The 18,681-nt window shown below is 40.1% G+C and overlaps 1 protein-coding gene across 1 annotated transcript; it reads left to right on the forward strand.

Annotated features, from left to right (window-relative positions):
* Positions 1–2,100: 2,100 nt before the first annotated feature.
* On the forward strand, positions 2,101–17,570 carry LOC145397192 (CWF19-like protein 1). Its single transcript, XM_080270394.1, has 11 exons — positions 2,101–2,131; positions 5,458–5,618; positions 6,566–6,667; positions 8,207–8,412; positions 9,656–9,774; positions 10,300–10,507; positions 11,187–11,316; positions 13,084–13,257; positions 14,690–14,844; positions 16,140–16,300; positions 17,350–17,570. The coding sequence occupies exons 1-11, from the start codon at positions 2,109–2,111 to the stop codon at positions 17,507–17,509; spliced, it is 1,599 nt and encodes a 532-aa protein (XP_080126520.1). The 5' UTR covers positions 2,101–2,108; the 3' UTR covers positions 17,510–17,570.
* Positions 17,571–18,681: the final 1,111 nt, after the last annotated feature.

The following is an 18,681-nucleotide window of genomic DNA, read 5'->3' on the forward strand; positions in this document are numbered from 1 at the left end:
AGTGGTAGAGCAAAGAGAGGCATTTTGCAACAGAAGGAAGGCTTGATATAGAGAAGTTATCCCAGTCAGCAGTGTTATCAGTTCTTGGGAGTCACAACACATTAACACCTGCAACAAGAAGGTTATTATTATTATCATTTTTATTTGTTTACATAGCCACTGAGTGTAAACCCCAATGACAAGCTTTCCAGTAGTTCTTAATGGGGAGTGTCAGCTCCTCAGAAGAGCATGGGTAATTTCTATGGGGGAGGAAGGCACAAGAACCTATCTATAGCCAGATGCCATAATCCCACAAGGGGTGGCCATTTGACTTTTTTCGTTGTTTTACAGGGAGGGGCGCTAACTCTCCACCAACCCACTTGTAGACACATGGGAAGTATGTGTGGGTTGGTTATATGGTTACTACCCACCATTGTAAATAGCTTCCTGGATTACAGGAAACCATTAGACTTGTCACTCAATGTAAAGCATGAAAAGGAAAGAAGAGTAAGGAAAATTAAAGAATGCCTACCAAGTGAGTATATTATCACTATTATTTTTTGTGTGCACCAATCTACTAGGCATGTGTTTCTTCATATCCACATACCAAGTAGGTTTCATTCCCTCAGTATGTCACCTGACCACCTCCCTTGTACCTCTCTCCTGCTCTGGGCATCTCAAAAAAAAAAAAAAAAATGGAACAATGAAATATCCCACGTCCTTGTTTAAACATCATGAAGTTGTGCTCTGGTAGTCCCTAGCTAAGACAAAATCAGCCCATTAAGCTTTAGCAAACGGAAACTCGAACCATAATAAACTTTAAATGCATGTAAACAAACTAGTGCCAATAAACAAGTTAAAAATACTAATTAACCATCATCCAAATAGAATATAAAAATAACAGGTAACCACAATACACGAACTGTGACCATGAGAAGATACAAATTAATTGTCAAATTACTTACTCATAGAAATTAAAGAGGAGTACAAAACTCACTTTTTACTGTAACAAAAGCGATATAACTCGCGTGCGTGGTTTGCAGTGATAGGTGCGACTGCTGCGATGTAACAAAGGACCACAATTTAACCTTCAATTTTTTACATCCATACTTACATAGGTTCATGTAATACCATACTCTGGAGGAATATAATCGAACCCCAGTCTTCTCACTATAACTGAAACTAAAGAAGTACATTGTTCTTAAATCCCCATTTACGAAATGAAGACACTCACGGGGTTGGCGGGAGTTGGGGAGAAATGAGGGAGGGGAGGCAGGGGAAATAGTATGCCCCGTAAAATGCATGAAGTTACCCTGACTTCTAAGTAATGACTATTATATATGCATATTGAACGAGTATATGAGTAAATATATAAAGTAATTCATGTTTTATTTTATTATACGATCACCAAGTATCCCTTTCTATTTTACAGTATATTTGCTATAACTCTGTTGATGGGGTGCGTGGCGATCACCTTTTGTTGTACACTGCATGAGCTTTGTAACCAATGACTGTATGTAAGCGCCATTTATTGAAGGTGTGTGGCAAGACCCATACACCACAGGCTTGAATGTGACACCTCTATCAGTACTTTTCTTTTCTGCCATGTTCAGTAATTCGTTGCTTGGTCTCGTACTTTCTTTTTCAGCTGGTTATGATTTGCATGGTCATTTACTTCTTAAATCCTCATTTTGGTTATTATTTCGTCATTTAGCATACTGCAGGGTATTTACATATCTTGGCATATCGTGTAAGCAAGTTGGTTGCTATGGAGACTCTTGATCCACCAATCAGGCAGCCAAGCTATTGTTTACATTCGCATGCAGATCATATGGAAGTTTTGCTCCTTGGTGATATGTCGTCACTTCTATTTAATTCTGGCTTCAGTAAGAAATACATTACATTCTAATAAATATAATAATGATTTGGTAAGTCATGCTTTAGTGAGAATGCACGAAACCGGCTAATTCTGCTTAACAGTCTTTAGTATACTTAGGTACCGAAATGGCTGGAAAATCAAACTGTTGAAAATAGGCGGCTTGTGAGTTCGGGGATTGTAATGTTCCCCTTCTGAAGTATCCCACAAACAGCAGAGAGAAGTATTAAGCCCATCACCATCAGCACACAATATGACGGCCAACACAGAAAAGATGTTAGTATAAGACAGTAGTCTTCATTAATGTATTCATTCATCTGTGAACTGCTTGCTTCTGCGTCCAGTCTGAACGTTGGTGGGCGATATGTTTCATTCATCATCATTCATTGCCAGACGCCATGTATCCCAGACAGGGTGGCCAAGGGCTTAGAGTTAATTGTTTTACAGGGAGGGGCACTAATCCTCCACCAACCCCACTAGACGTAGGGATGCCAACAGCATCTGGTGTTCCCAGGCGGTCACCCATCCAAGTACTAACCAGACCCAACGTGGCGATATGTGGAACAACAAAATATAGTTTTATTTTTTTTTTCTATTGTTTTATCCTTTGTTTCCCCGTCAGGACATGGGACTAGGTTACTCAGTACACTGATGTTTGGTATTCAGGGAATTTATACTTGGTAAGTTTGGGGAGTGCCCTACAGCTTGGAATGGCTGGTTCATCATAAACTCGTAAGTGCACTCGTAAAAATACTTAAGTTTTTGCTTCTGGCAGGTAGTATTCACCAGTACAATATGCATTTCCTTTCAGTGCATTTGCTCTTGAGGTTCTTGTTACCTAAAGAATGTGATGCCAGTCCAATCTGGATATAAACCGGGTGGACTGCAAGTTGAAGTTATCCTGCTCATGCAGTCCACAATCATCCCTTTGGGATATAGGGAGGGAGCTGAGGGATGTTTGTACAACCAGACAGTAGAGCTGTTTGGTTATATTGGTTTAATTGCACCTAATGGGACCTAACCTAACTGAAAAAGCAACATCCTTTGGTCCTGACCTTGGCATCTTGCAGTCCTAATTATTATCGTCTTCATTTCTATTTTTGGCATTCTCCAGTCTTGGCCTTTGTTATCTAGGGTCTAACCTATGTAATGATTTGGTTTCATACATATTTCAGTGGGAAACAATAAATGCGAGTATAAGTGGCTGGGGAATGGCTGGGAGAAGGAGGGAGGTGAAAAGACAGGAAGAAATCAGTAGGATAGAAGTTGTGGAAGTAATGAAGAAAGTTAAATCGGGGAAAGCCCCAGGAATTGATGGAGTGTGTGGTGAAATGCTGAAGCATGGGGGAGGGATAGTAGTAGAATGGATGTGGAAGATGTGCAGATTGGCCTGGGAGGAAGGTAGAGTCCCAGAGGATTGGAAGTCAGGTATAATTATTCCCTTGTACAAAGGAAAAGGGGAAAAAGAAGTGTGTGGTAATCATAGGGGCATTTGTCTTCTTAGTATAATAGGAAAAGTGTATGGTAGGATACTTACAGACAGAGTTAGAGAAAGAACAGAGAAATTAGTTGGAGAAGAACAGGGAGGCTTTAGGAAGGGAAGAGGTTGTGTAGATCAGATATTCATTCTTAGATCTTTAGTGGAAAAGTTTCTAGAGAAGGGAAAGAAGTTGTATGCGGCTTTCATGGATTTGGAGAAAGCATATGACAGGGTGGATAGACAAGGATTGTGGAAAGTGTTAAGAATATATGGAGTAGATGGGAAGTTGTTGAATGCTGTGAAGAGTATGTACGATGGTGCGAAGGCTGCAGTGCGTGTGGATGGTGAACTAAGTGAATTTTTCTCTTTGAAAGTTGGTTTGAAACAGGGATGTGTCATGTCTCCATGGTTGTTCAATCTGTACATGGATGGGGTAATAAAAGAGGTACAAGGTAGGGTAGTGGATGTTGGAGTGGCCCTGGTGAGAGAGGATAGTGTTTGGAAACTCCCTGTACTGTTGTTTGCAGATGATACTGTGTTGTTGAGTGAAGACGAAGGGGAGCTGCAAGGCTTGGTGGATGAGTTTGAGAGTGTGTAAGAAACGGAACCTAAAGGTGAATGTAGGGAAGAGTAAAGTGATGGTCTTTGAGAGAGGTGAAGTTAGTGAATGTACAGCGAGGTTGGATGGTGAGGAATTGGAAAATGTGAGGACGTTTAAGTATTTGGGTAGTGTGATGAGTAAGGATGGAGGTTTGGAGGATGATGTGCTTGAAAGGGTACAGCAGGGAAGAAAGGTTGCTGGTTCCTTGAAAGCAGTGATAAGAAACAGGGAAGTGAGCATGGAAGTGAAAAAGTTACTACATGACAGTATTGTGATACCAACTCTAACGTACGGAAGTGAAGCTTGGACATTGTTGGAAGGACACAAGTCAAGAGTGAGAGCAGTGGAAATGAGTTATTTAAGAGGAGCCTGTGGAGTCACGTGGAGAGACAGGCTGATGAATGAGGATATAAAGGAGCGTTGTGGTGTGGATGTGGATGTGATAGGAAGCGTTATGAGGAACACACTGAGGTGGTTTGGCCATGTGGAGAGGATGGAGGGTGAAAGACTGATGAAGAGAGTGTATGTGAGTGAGGTGGAAGGGGGAAGAGGGAGGGGGAGGCCGAGGATGAGATGGAGGGATGGGGTGGAGAGGTATATGAGAGAGGGGGGTGTGAGTTGGGAGCAGGGCAGTGAAATGGCGGGGGACAGGGCGACTTGGAGGCGATTTGTTTGTGGCCACCCCAAACGGGATTGAGGCGTCTGGCAATAGATAGATAGATAGATAGATAGATGAATATAAAAGTTGGCTTGAATATCCAATACATGTCAAAAGTACCGGGTATGGAAAAAATGTGAGAGAGCAACTTTGTTGAACAGTAGAACAGAACTGAATATGGAAGGATGAGGACTGTACACAAACCAAGAATAATATGGGATGAAGTCCTGAGAAGGAGAGAGAACTCGAATGGAATGTTGCAGGATATTGTGCAGGCTGTAAAGTAGCTAACAGTCAGGTGAAAAAAGCTCACCCATGCAAGTGCAAAACAATCTGTCTATCTATCTGTCTATCTACTACTGGATGCTTCAATCCCATAACAGGTGGCCACAATCTAATGGCCTCCATATTGCCTCACCTATGCAAGTACAAAACAGTTACTGTATCTATAGCCAGATACCTTAATTCCATAAGGGATGGTCACAAATAAATTGCCTCCATGTCACCCTGTCCTCTTCCATTTGGTTGCCCTCCCTCCAGCCCACATCCCCTCTCTGATATATCTCTCCATTCCATCCCTCTATCTCTTCCTTGGTCTCCCCATCTACCTCACTCACATACAGGTACACCTTTTAGTCAGTCTCTCAATCTGCATCTGCTCCACATGGCCAGACCATCTCAAAACATGTATTTTAACACTTTCAGTCACATCCACATCAACTTGAACCAGTGCCCTTCAAAATACTTGTAGCCTACACTGCTGAAGCATGTATGCACTTCGTGTTTTATTGTACAGGCACCAGTGCTGTATTATCAACTTTTGTGGATAATATGACTAATAATGATGTGTATTACTATTTCAGCCTTGTGTGTGGAGATGTCCAAGGAAGCATAAACCAGATGTTTAAACGTGTTGCAACCGTGAATCAAAAAAATGGACCATTTTCTATGCTGTTATGTGTGGGAGACTTTTTTGGTTCTGACAACTCTCAGTGGCTCCATTACAAAAGGGGTGATGCCAAAGGTATTGTAATGCTCGAGGAGATATACCTTCAGTATGGTGACATCTTTTATAGTACTGTATTGTATTTTTGGTACCTCCAGATATGCCTAATTTTGTTCATCATAGGAAAGGTATGAAGACTTTTCAGATAGGAGAGGTTAGACAAAGCCTTCATTAACCCAGTCTCTATGAGAATTCCTTGCCATTGGTGACCATTCACCGCACATCCTAACTGTTTTATCAATACAGTGGCATATTGGCATGTATTATGAAAAGTGTTCCTCTACTGATTAACAACTTTATAGTGAAAACTATTTTGAATGAAAGCTTATTAACAGGGGAATTATTGTAGACCATTTATTTTTTGTAGTTTTATGTTACTATTAAAGCAACTGTATTTATAGAAAAACACTACAGTAAACCTTCAGCTTAAACTGCATATGTGTTGACTGTGCTCCCCATTTTCACATCTCTAGCCTGACTGACATTTCCCAACAAAAAATCATATATGACCCCAACTTGCCTACTGATACACTTTCTAAGCACATACAATAGCTATACAGAGATAAAACAGACTTAAGATACTGACATTAAAGAGGTTTAAAGCAGCATAGGCCTATGCAAACAGTAGTACCGGTAAATGTAAATCATAAACTTCCATTTTAACAAAGAAAATTACAATAATAATTCAGTAAGATCTACAGTACCATAAAATGTTTTAAACTAAGGAGGAGCTAGAGGTTTTGCAATCATGCTGTGTCACCAGATATGTAGACTATTCATCAGGTAAACATTGCAAACTACAATAGCTTGTCTCAGGTCACGATACCTCACTGGAGGTAATATGGGATTGGCTGTGACCATTTCTGTTATATTCCTAGTATTGTTAGATGTAGTCCTTCCATCCATCCAGTCCTCTACTGCATATTTGGTGTTTTATGAATATCAGTCTGTTCCCTTTTTTCCAGCCCCACTGCCAACCTACATCCTGGGTCCCTGCCACCCAGACCTGGCTTCTCATTACCCTGACCTGAAAGGATGTGAACTCTGTGAGAATGTCATTTACTTAGGTAAGTGATGCATGATAAAAGACAGTCATATGTGTATAAGGATTGTGTGTGTATATGCCTGAAACACTGAACTAGATTATACCCATCTTAAAGTAATTCTGTGTAACTTCTTGTGTTTAATTTGGTCAAAGTAATGCTGCAGACAGACAGTTCTCACTACAGAATGCACACAAATGAAAGTAATGTGACTCAGGGCCTTCTGGTAATTGCCTCCTAACTATCAAGTAAGCAGTATGTAAAGAACTATGTACAGTAAAGAGAGAGAAGAAAAGGGTTAGTGAGGAATATCGAAGATATATAAATGTAGCTTTTCTGAAAATAAAAAATTGTTTTGGAAACAGGAGCAAAAAATATAATAATGAATGTGAAATGAAAATGGAAGAATCCTATGAAATGGAAGAGAAAGCAGGAGCCAGTATACAGCTTAGAAAAACTGATGAATCATAATGTTGAGAACAAAGCAGTAGTGAATATGATTGGATATGGGGGTGCACAAAAGAAGGGCACTATGAACTGGTTGGGAAATAGGAATTCATCAGGTATTGATAAGGTGTACTGTATGCAGGAATGAAGAAGTGTAGTGGAGAGTGCAGTGAAATGTGTGTTTTAATTATGCCATGAAGCCTACATGAGTGTAGATGTACCAGTGAAATGGAAGAAAGCAGTGATTGTTCCATTTTACAAAAGTAAAGACGACCAAAATGAGTGCAAAAACTATTGGAGTAAGTCTGCCGAGTGCTACAGAAAAACAGCATGAAAGAATAATGACAAAACTTAAGGTAGTAAGATATCAGTGTATGGAGAGAGATAACTGGGTGACTTCTGTAATAGTGTGGAACAAACAGGTGGTATGTGGGAATGTTGGCCATCCACCACTTACTTCATGCAATGCAGCCTTCAAATGGCTCTACGCCTGAGTGTCAAATAAAAGTATTTCCAGTACTCCCCAAAACCATTTAAAGTGTTGGGTGATAATATAACCAACATCTGGATGTCTGGTTAAAGCACTCCAACTGAATGTGATCCTTAACAGCTCACTCCTGTGTGTGATTGGAATTTATTGCTCATATAATACTGCTCAGGGAAAAACGATTGGTCATTTTCCCATAAATATATGGACTGAGTGCTTCCAGGCCATCACTATGACAAGTGCCTTCTCATCACTAGACAACCAGACCCCTTTACAGCATGTATGAAATACCTAACGAAGGTTGTATTACTTCATGATTCTCAGGAGCGTGTTATATGTGTTTTTGCTGTATTGTCACATGTTTACTTCTCCGTCCCTCAAAAAGAGGATGTTGGACTGCAGAAGAAGGGCAACTTCAGACTGCAATCCACTGGTTCAGATTTCAGATGAACTTGGGGTTACAGCATCTACTGCTACTACATGTTTACCTCTGTAATAACTACAGTACTGTAATTCATTACCTGCTACTGTTTGTGTAAAACTTATTTGGAAATTTGCCATTCGTAATAGTACTGACTGCAGTTTAATTACATGGTAATTGATGCTATACAGTAAACACTTTTTTTCAGGTCCCTCTGGTATCTACCCCTGCAGCAGTGGACTCAAGATCATGTACCTGAGTGGTGTTCAGTCCAAACCCGGTGAAAAAAGTCCCAGCACATTTAATTTTGAGGACATAAATTCACTCCAGACTCAGGTCACGAGTAAACCTACCATAGATATTCTAATAACAAGTCAGTGGCCAAGTTCCATATGCAACTTTGCTAAAAGTCCTGTAAGTACACATGTCAACTGATTGATATAGTATCATGTTAAACATTACCAAATTCATAAATTATGATTCATACAGAACTAAAGAAGTACAATGTCATGGTCATCATTATACTTCAAGCAAGTGTAAGATGAAAAGCTCCTCAACCCCTCACAACTTCTTCCACCTTGTCTTATTGGCCTGGCTATTAACCATTTTCATCCATTTCCATCATATCTGAAGATATTCTTCCTACATACCATTCTTTTTTTTGCTTCTTTCTTTCATCCCCTCTCTGGGTGGCCACTTTGATAACCCTGGTTATTCATCTGTTGCCTCATGTATGAAAAATCTGCTTATGTTCATTTATTTTAATTGCAGATGTTATAACATAAACTTTCAGTTACTTCCTTACCCGAGAATCTTTACATCTTCCTCCGTGCGATATGTAGCGCAGGCCTTTCCCTTCTTCTGTGAGCACTAAGTAAACACTTTTAGGATTTTGTTATACTGTGTTTCTAGTCCCTAATATAGAACAGGACAGACACACCAATTGTATGTTTTTTTTGTTTTTTTGTTTTTTTTTTTGTTTTTGTTTTTTTTTTACTGCATATTTCTGTATTGCATGATGTTACTTTGTTTACCACAAGTCCTCCATGTTGTTCCTGGTCTTTGTTTAATTTCACTGTCATGAACTGGTACCGTTTGATCTGCTTTTCCAAAGTATCATATTCCTCATTGTGGTTTGTCACCTCATCACCTATTTTTATGTGATGAAACAGAACAGGTCTGTGAAACAAATCTTTTGTTTTCTTCCTTTTCATCTTCAGGCATAATTCAAAGTCTAGCTTTGCCCAGGTAACTATATGTGGTTTCTTTTCTTCATTGAGAAGAGTTGTCATCAACCAATCCAAGATTGCCTGGTTCGTCACCAATTATATTGGCAGGTTTTTACCACTTGTTTGCTACTGTTATTTTGTTCTGGCTCTAGATTCATCTGAAAGTGAGCCCAGTGGGCTGCAGGTTGAAGTTTTTTTTTTCCTGCAGTCCACCATCTTTCTTTTGGGGGATTGGGAGGGAGTTTAGAGACTTTTGTATATCCAGGCAGATCCCAAATGGTTATATCAGTGCTAACATTCCAGAAATGGAGTGGAAACGTTTAACACTACACAGTGTGTACAAATACCTGGTCAGTCATGTTAACTGATCAAAAAAAAAAAAAAAAAAAAAAAAAATGGTGATCACAGATTTTTTTCCCCCCTCCCAGGATGGCTACGATCCAGATTCCATGGGATCTGATATGATAGCTCAACTGGCATTGAAAATCCGACCTCGTTATCACTTTGCCGGACTTGCTGGTGTGTTTTATGAACGGCTCCCATACAGGTGGGCGTTTGTCCTTCTTGCGAAAATATGGTAATAACTGTGTTACTTTAGATATCTTGGACCTTAAAGATGGCCCCATAGAAGCAGTTACTTGCCTTGGTCAGTGGGTCTGCTTGGCTAAGTGTGTTAGTCAGCACCACCATCAATCAAGAAAATATGGATAAGATATATGTGTAGCATATGAGCAGGTGCTCTGTAAGCAAGTTTATTGTATCAGTGTATTTTGAAGAAGATTTTGAACTGTTTCATAATTGTCATTTGCTTCTATCTCCATTTTATCAATAGCTAAGTGTGTTGTTGTGGTCCACTTTCTCTTGAGGGAAGTATGACAAGTGAAGACCATGAATACGGTGTGTATAGATTCTTTCATCATGAATAAAGAGTACAGTAGTTTAATATGAAGAGATTCCTGTCTGTTACTGAATGACGTTGGATATGAAATTTTCATCAGCTTATATTAGTCTGTGGAAGTGCTAAAAATAATTTATATATAAGGTTGAATTATATAGAATATCTTTCTATCAGGAATCACAAAGTGCTGATTGAACCAACTCGCAATGTGACCCGGTTTATAGGAGTGGCAAAAGTTGGAAATCCAGAGAAGCAGAAGTGGCTGTATGCCTTCAACATCACACCCATGACTCACTGTGATGAAGCAGAGCTCACAAAGCAGCCACCAGATGTCACAGAGTGTCCATACACAGAGTCCAACATCGCTCAGCAACCAAAGCAGGTTTACTGTACTCTCCATTACCTTCCTTTTTTTATTTTTAGCTGTAATAGATGGGTACCATACTGTACTGTTGTATGCGGTTGGTTGGTAGAAGGTATATCACTGGCTGCCATCAGCCCTGAGAAATACTGTTATGAGGGTGAAATGTGGCCAGGCGACTAGCAATACAGTCATCACTGTTGGGCAGGAATCTTATTTACCAGTAGGCAAAGTCTGAGATTGTTACACCATTACAAGCTTCTTACACATCTTGGAGTTCCTTTTATTGTTATTTTTTAGCAACTGTTGGAAATTAAGTACAATACTGTAGCTACAGTAGTTGGTTAAATGCTTGGTTAAGCTTCCAGCTGTATTATGACCAACCCTAATACAGAGATTCCTCTTCCTTTCAACCCGATATTTTATTCTTGCTATCCCCAAATGATTTTATTCAGTATTATTTCTGAACTGGAGAGGATAGATATAGTCACCATTAACCCCTTCACTGCAGTACAAGTTTTTCCCATTGTTAAATGATATCATGTGGTAGCAGCAAGACTACGGTTAGACCTACTACATCATATTGAAGAGTTTAAGAGGATGCATGGCATAATTTTGATGATGATGATGGCCAAATGAGTTAGGATGTTTAACTGTGTATGATGTAAAGATTTCACTTATCATATCACACCACCTCCAGAATGTAGCCCGGAGTGGTGGAGGAGCCCAGTTCTTCTATGACATGAATGCCCAACCTGAAGACAACAGAGGGAAAAGGAAGAGAGGTGATGATGATAAAGGAGAGAAGCGAATACCTCCAAAGCCCACTGGTGAGTCATTATATTTGACTACATAATTTACATTATTGTGTTTCTGTTTGAGAGGAATGAAGTCACAGAGTGTGCAGTGAGGTTGGATGGTGAGGATATGGAGAATGTGAGTTCATTCAAGTACTTGGGTAGTGTGATGAGTAAGGATGGAACTTTGGGGGATGAAGTACGTGAAAGGGTACAGCAGGGAAGGAAGGTTGTTGGCACACTGAAAGCAGTGATGAGAAATAGGGAGGTGAGTATGGAAGTTCAGAAGTCACTGCATGATGGTATTGTGATCCCTACCCTGACGTATGGAAGCGAGGCGTGGACCTTGCAAGAGGGGAACAAGTCAAGAGTGAGAGCAGTGGAAATGAGTTACTTGAGAGGAGCATGTGGAGTGACATGGAGGGACAGGTTGACGAATGAAGAAGTGAAGGAACGTTGTGGGGTAGATGTGGATGTGGTTGAAAAGATTAGGAGAAATACACTGAGGTGGTTTGGACATGTGGAGAGGATGGAGAATGAAAGACTGGCTAAGAGGGTGTATGTGGGTGAGGTGGAGGGAGGGAGAGGGAGGGGTAGACCGAGGATGAGGTGGAGGGATGGAGTTGAGAGGTATATGAGGGAGGGGGGGGTGAGTTGGGGGGAGGGTAGTCAAATGGTGGGTGACAGAGTGACTTGGAGGCGTTTTGTCTGCGGCCACCCTTTGCGGGATTAGGGCGTCGGGCTATAGATAGATAGATAGAATAGTGTTTCTGTAAATGAAAAATACCCAGTTTTGGAATTTATTAAATGTATGAGTTATTTACCGTATGTATTGTATTGTGTAATATTGTATTAATGGTAGGTGGTGGCAACCATCATCCACTCACTTGATTTAATACATCTAAGTTCTTCATAAGGTGACTGTACACAGAGTGATAAGCGTAATGGTTTCCTATACCCCAGGAAACCATTTACAATGGTGAACAGTAACCATATAACCAAATACTGTAACAGAGTGATGTGGCCTCGACTATGGGGCCCTATTAACTGTGTGGAGACACAAATATGGTGTCCTTCCAGGAACCAACCTTCCACACTCTTACCCTCCCCTCACAGTCGCAAAGTGTTGTCGTCCACAAGGGAACATCAGTTCACTGCACAGGACAGCCTGAAGGGGCAAGCACTTGCCTGTGGTTGATGGGTCTGGTCAACCAGACAAACCAAGGTTATTGTACCCCTGTAATATTGTGTAATACTATCTACCAAATGTCCAGGAGTATCAGAAATAAGTTGGTGATTAGATAAAAGGAGGTTAAAAGTTGTATAAAATTAGCTACTCTTGGATGGCAGAGCGAGGTGAATCTTTCACATTAGTCTGTGTATTGAAGATATACAATTTCCATTTATCACATGAGGGGTCTTGAACCAGTTAGCCACACGTAATGACGGCCAGCTGTATCTGACTTCACTAACCCAAACTTAGCCCTATATTACTTTTTGCAGCGTGTATGGTCCAAGGCTTGGTTATTACCGTATGTACCTGAACATTTAGAGGCTTTTCCATAGTCAATGATCCTAGACCAGTTACAAAGTAAATCACAACCAACCACACCCAAGGATTCAAATTTGTAAGCATCACAAATCTGTCATCCAGATTGGCACCTTTAGGCAATCAGACAACCGGGTGTGAAGACCAAGAGAAAACATAATGACCAGTAACAGAAAATCTCTGTAAGATACAGTGCAGACAAAGCAGGTGAACAAGCAAGGTATTCTGAAAAGTCTATATAATTGTTCCAGGTCCCTGCTGGTTCTGCTTAAGTAGTGCAGAAGTTGAGAAGCACCTGGTGGTGAGCGTTGGCCAGCATGTGTACCTTGCATTGGCCAAAGGTGGTCTTGTTCCTCATCACCTCCTCATACTGCCCATCACACACCTTCAGAGCACTTCAGACCTCGACCAGGAAGCCAGGCAAGGTGGGTACCAAATCAAACTGCAGACTATACTTTTTTCTCTCTAACTTGACCCAAAATTTCCTACGTTCCATCAGCAGTGCTGACTTGTAATGATAGATTAATGCTAGAATATGATCCTATTCCAGAATAAGTATAATGGAAAATATGTGGAGGTGTAGCATTATTTTTTTTCTGCCACTGTATACAAACATTCATTATTAATCACAGTCATACAAGTACTTGTTACAGGACAAATGATGAATGAGTAAAAAAAAAGTATCTGTGCCAGAATCAGTTGAAAGTAAAGTTTGAAAATATTAAAGTGGTTGTGGTGATGGCAAATGCATATTGTGTTGAGTGATTGAGCTTCTTATGGAAAATATGTTGGAATGTTTTGAAATGGATGAAAGAATTTTCTGGGAAGTGTAGTATTTTAGAGGGGTGATGTTGATGAAAACATTTGTACTGGTCATGCTTATGAAGGGCAGTGTTTGTTTCATGGTGAAAAACTACCAGTGGGAAATCTTGTTAAAGGTATTTATCATATAAGAAAGTGTTATTGATCAGTAATTAATATTTCAGGTATGTTCTAGACAAGTAGATAAGTATACTCAGAATGAGAGAGGTAAGCTGAGTAAACTGAAAAGCCAGCGAGATTGAAAGAGGAAAGTTTTTGAGTGTGTGTGTGTGTGTGTGTGTGTGTGTGTGTGTGTGTGTGCGCGCGCGCGTGTAGCAAGTGCATATACATGTGTGCGTGTTTTTGACATAAATGTAGTTAAAATATTAACTGGAGAACATGGATCATTTGGTTGTATTATGTAAGGTGAAACTGATAGACATGGCAGAACAAGTGCATGAAGAATACCTACTGAAAGAGGGTGAGTGGAGAGATTGTGGAACATATTGGTAATTAAGTAATATAAACAGAGGGTAGAGGGAAAATTACTGACTAAGGACTCTGAGGAAATGGACATAAGGAACTGTTGAATGTATATAAAATGCAGAAGGTGTATGAGGATTCTTTTGGTGTGAGTCAGTAGACAGAAGTGGCTTAGTCGGATGTGAAAACAAAGGCAGTGGAGGTAAAGAAAAATAAGAGAGAGAGGGGGAGAGACCGTAGTAGTTGTTAGGAAATAATTAAAACAAATGAAGAGAGAATATATTTGAGAGCAAGAGGTATGTGAGCCAGTTTCCCACAAATGTTAGTACCAGTTGTAGGGTCACATTAATTTTGTGATAGTGTATAACACACCCATGACATATAATGAGGACTATGTGTATTGTTTGCATTTCTCCATAACTGTATAATAAGGACTGTATGTATTATATGCCTTCTCCATAACGGTCTAATGAAGACTGTGTATTGTAGGCCTTTCTCCATAACTGTATAATGAAAACTATGTATTGTATGCCTTTCTCTGTAACTATGTATTCATCTCTTTCTCCATAACAGAGGTAGAGAGATACAAAGGTGCGGTGAGTGAAATGTTCAGGTCCCAGGGTCAGCGGGCAGTGTTCTTTGAGCGCAATTACCGGACACAACACCTCCAGGTCCAGGCAGTCCCCATTCCAGCCAAGGTTGCACCGCATGTCCTTGAAGTTTTCATGGTAATATATTTATATATATATATTTTTTAATATAATGGTACTACTTTCACTCTAACTTGGCCTGAATGTTGCCCCCTGTATTTGCTGAGAAAAGACCAGATGACCAGGACCAGGACCTACCACTTTCAGCAGCAGTGGCCTCCAATCACCAGGACCGTACCAAAACTATAAATGCCACTCAAACTCCACCAAACCCTGTGCCATCATCAGCAGAATTGATTGCTGCTGTATTACCACTCTGGAATGACTGGGTAACATGGTAGAATACTGACAATAAGCTCAAGTGGGTGTCTGCTGGAGTTAGTAATTACAATAATAATAGCAAGGAAGGTAACAAGGCACCTGGAGCAGTTTTCCTCCATGTCTGGTAATACAGGACCACAGACAATTTCCACTTGCAGCTGAACTAGGCTGAAAACACCTGGCATATATGCTGCTGCAGCAAAGTCATTATGCCTTGCACAGGAGGGAATGAGAGGCACCAACAGAGAATTCTGCTGGGAAACTACCTCGCCCATGAATAAAGAGTTGGGCAGGACTGCTGCAACAAGATTCCCAGAGTAATAATGTCTCATCTACCATTAAAAAGGCAGGAAGTGTCCTCCAGCAATCCTCATGAGGCAAGATCTTCTCTAGAGGGCAAAGTTTCCATTTTTGAAGGCCTTAGCCATGCATGCATATATAAGCCTTTTTTTTTTTCACCTGTTAGTGGTAGCTAACAGTGATAATTGGTGCCCTGCAGCTCCAACACCAGATTGTGAAAAGTGACTTGGGTGTGTTTTTTAATGGTTGTATGCCCATACTGCTGCCAACCCTTACCTAAGACCTTGGATTTGAATTTTGAGTTTTCCATCTCCTAGACCAGCTGCCGTTCAAGACTAGTGAGTCCATTCAGCACAAAGGAATAGATTGCAGTTATATTGAAGAGGTAATTGTGTGTAATAGTCTCAGCGTGGACTCAGATTTACTGTGTAAGTGTTGTTGAGTCCCTTTCTGGTAGTGTTGTACAAGGTCAGTTACCAGGCTTTGTCCCAAACCACTCTTATGGTAGTGCCTCCAAGGGATGGTGGTAACCAGCCATCTCCTGCCATAGTAACCCACTGCTTCCAGGCTATCAGTACTGTACTCAAGTTGTGAGGGTCAGTCTGGGAACTTCTCCAGAAGTTCCTTATTGCAGTATATATTGTAATTTTTTACACTGACTTTGGAGTTGATGATCAGAGTTAACTTAGCTTTTAGCACCAGTAACACCCATAAAAACAGACATCAGTACATGTGTAATTTTTTTTTTCCAGGATATGGCTGAAAGTTATGACATTACGCTTGATGAGATTCCTAAGTTGTCAGACATTGCTCAGATTGCCCCTCCTGGAACACCGTTTTTCTATGCAGAGCTACCTACTGGAGAGAAACTCTATCATAGGGTTAAGAAGAACTTTCCCCTCCAGTTTGGAAGGTGAGTTGTGTCTTAGCTACAGTTAAGAAAATCAAGTTCAGTACTTTACCCATGACTTTTTATAAGTCATTGCTGATTCTTAGTAATATAATCTTGAAGCATCTCTTATGCTCTGTCATGATCTTGTATATGAATTTAAGATATTTGCATTATGACTACATGAAGATTGTCAGCTGGAAGGTTATGACAGTACTTAGACAATGTGCACATATGTACCATACCTGTACTTACTGATTATTATTATCATTATTATTATTTTTTTTTTTTTTGTAAATAGTGCAGCAGTTGGGTAGGAGGAACTGTATACAGAGTGAACAATATTAGTATGGAGGCAAGAGCAAAGGTGATGGTAGTATAGAGGAAAGAGCAGAGGTGATATGGTGTGGTATTGTTATGAGGAAAGAACATGAGAAGATTGACTGAGTGTTTGAAAACGAAGTACGGTAATTGGTAATAATTAAGAGCTGATTAACTAAGAGATGAGAGGATAAGAAAGGGAAGAGATCTAGTTGATGTATCTGTGTGGATGATTTGTGTTATTTACATTTTCATTGTTATTTGTAGATGAATAGCGGTAGGTGGGGGTACTCACCATCCACTCACTCGATGTAGTGCTGCTTATGGGTGACTGCCTTTTCCTCTCTTCCTTCCTTCCTTCCTCTCCTGTCTTTCTGTAATTATTTCTTCTTCCTTCTGTCTACGGGTGACTGTACACTGAGTGACAAGCCAATTGGTTTCCTGTATGCCAGGAAACCATTTACTACTCTGGGTGGTAACAATATAACCAAATTATAACACCTGGTGGTTTAGTGAGTTATGAATGTGCTCCAGTTTGATTGAGCCTGTGCAGGTTTATATCCAAGGGGTGGTTGGGGATGAGTGAGACTGGTCGCTTTCATCTTAAATGTCAGAACCAACTTGCTTAGCCCCAGGCTCCAACACTTCTCATGGGGCAACACAGGATTGGATGATGATGATGATGTAATTGAAGAACTTGTTCAGTTATAATTATTTTGTAACTAGTTGTCTCACTACAATCTTCATTTCAGGGAGGTGCTAGCAAGTCCCTCTGTACTGAATATCCCAGAGCGTATTGACTGGCGAGAATGCAAGAGTTCACAGGAAGAAGATACCCAGCTGCGTAATAAAATCAGGAAAGCCTTTGAGCCATATGACTTTACTTTGGATGACAGTGATGATGATGATTAGTAAGAATGGAATCACCCTTTTCTGCAAAGCAGCATTTGCTAATCTCAGAAGCTACTGGTACAAAGTGAAAAAAAAAAAACATTAATGTACAATGTCTTGGATTTTATTGCTACACTACAGTTCAAAATGGATTTTAAGTTAGTTTTAATCTCGATTTTTTAATCATGTATTTTCTTGAGCAATAAACTGTTCATGTAGCAAACAGCTATATTTTTTCCATATATTGTCCATAGAAAAAAATAAAGGACTTCATACTGGATTAACAATACAACAGATTAGCAGATCTAAGCACTGCAGTGAAGAAGCAAAAAATGAACTGAGCAGTTCATCTCCTATGCAAAAGAAATAACAAGTGAACAATCAGATGAACAACCACAGTAATTCAACAGCAACCCAGAGATCACATGAGAGAAAGAAGCAGAAAAAGAACAAGGTGGAAGGATGAACTATACAAATGTGCTGGAACTGAATCAAGCTGATTGATGGCCTTCATTCTAAAGTGAACTGTCTTAGGCTGATGATGATAGTTCCTTCCTCTTAGATTATAAACGGCACTTCAGTATTTCAGCTTCTTCTCATGTTCCATCTCAGAACAGTTCAACCTTGCACATGCAGCATCGGTGCCTCTCTTGGGTATTATCACTGTACTCTTCCTCACAACCACCTTTATTTTGTTATACACACTCCCAAATCCACAGACAATCTCTCCACACCCTATATCAACTGCTTTCTGTATGTGCAAAGAGCACAGCATTATGTACAAAGACAAAAACAGTTAATTCCTGCTCTTTTGTCTTTAGTTTCATATAGGTCCAGTGCCCTCTAAGTGCAAGCTACAGCTACAGCTTTGTTTATGGGGGAGTATAAGCAACACCTTATGTTGTGCCTTAATAACTGTACTTCAGATTTTCCCACCACAGACAAGAAAAACATGCACTGTCATTTCCTAGCAGGAGTCATCCTTTCATCCCACTGCCACCCACCAGTGTCCCAGATTCATTCTTGATGCCATGGGGGGTGGTAACCAATCCTTCCCAAGTGATAACATTTTCTAACATCATCACACCATTCATGCATAAAAACATCTTATCCATGAATCTGAAATGGAGAAAACAATTGGTCTTCTAACAATTAAGGTACAGTACTGTTCACTGTTCATTGTTTGGTTTCTA

The sequence above is a fragment of the Coenobita brevimanus genome, chromosome 5 (genome assembly GCF_032717465.1).
Source record: "Coenobita brevimanus isolate Jiangsu-jjx chromosome 5, ASM3271746v2, whole genome shotgun sequence".
NCBI classification, from domain to species: domain Eukaryota; kingdom Metazoa; phylum Arthropoda; class Malacostraca; order Decapoda; family Coenobitidae; genus Coenobita; species Coenobita brevimanus.

Bases quoted from the DNA above. Each gene is read 5' to 3' on its own strand.
- LOC145397192 (XM_080270394.1), top strand. From the start codon at position 2,109: ATGACGGCCAACACAGAAAAGAT. The intron at 5,619-6,565 runs GTATTGTAATGC...CCTTTTTTCCAG, and splicing joins CAAAAGGGGTGATGCCAAAG to CCCCACTGCCAACCTACATC. The intron at 10,508-11,186 runs GTTTACTGTACT...CACCACCTCCAG, and splicing joins TCGCTCAGCAACCAAAGCAG to AATGTAGCCCGGAGTGGTGG.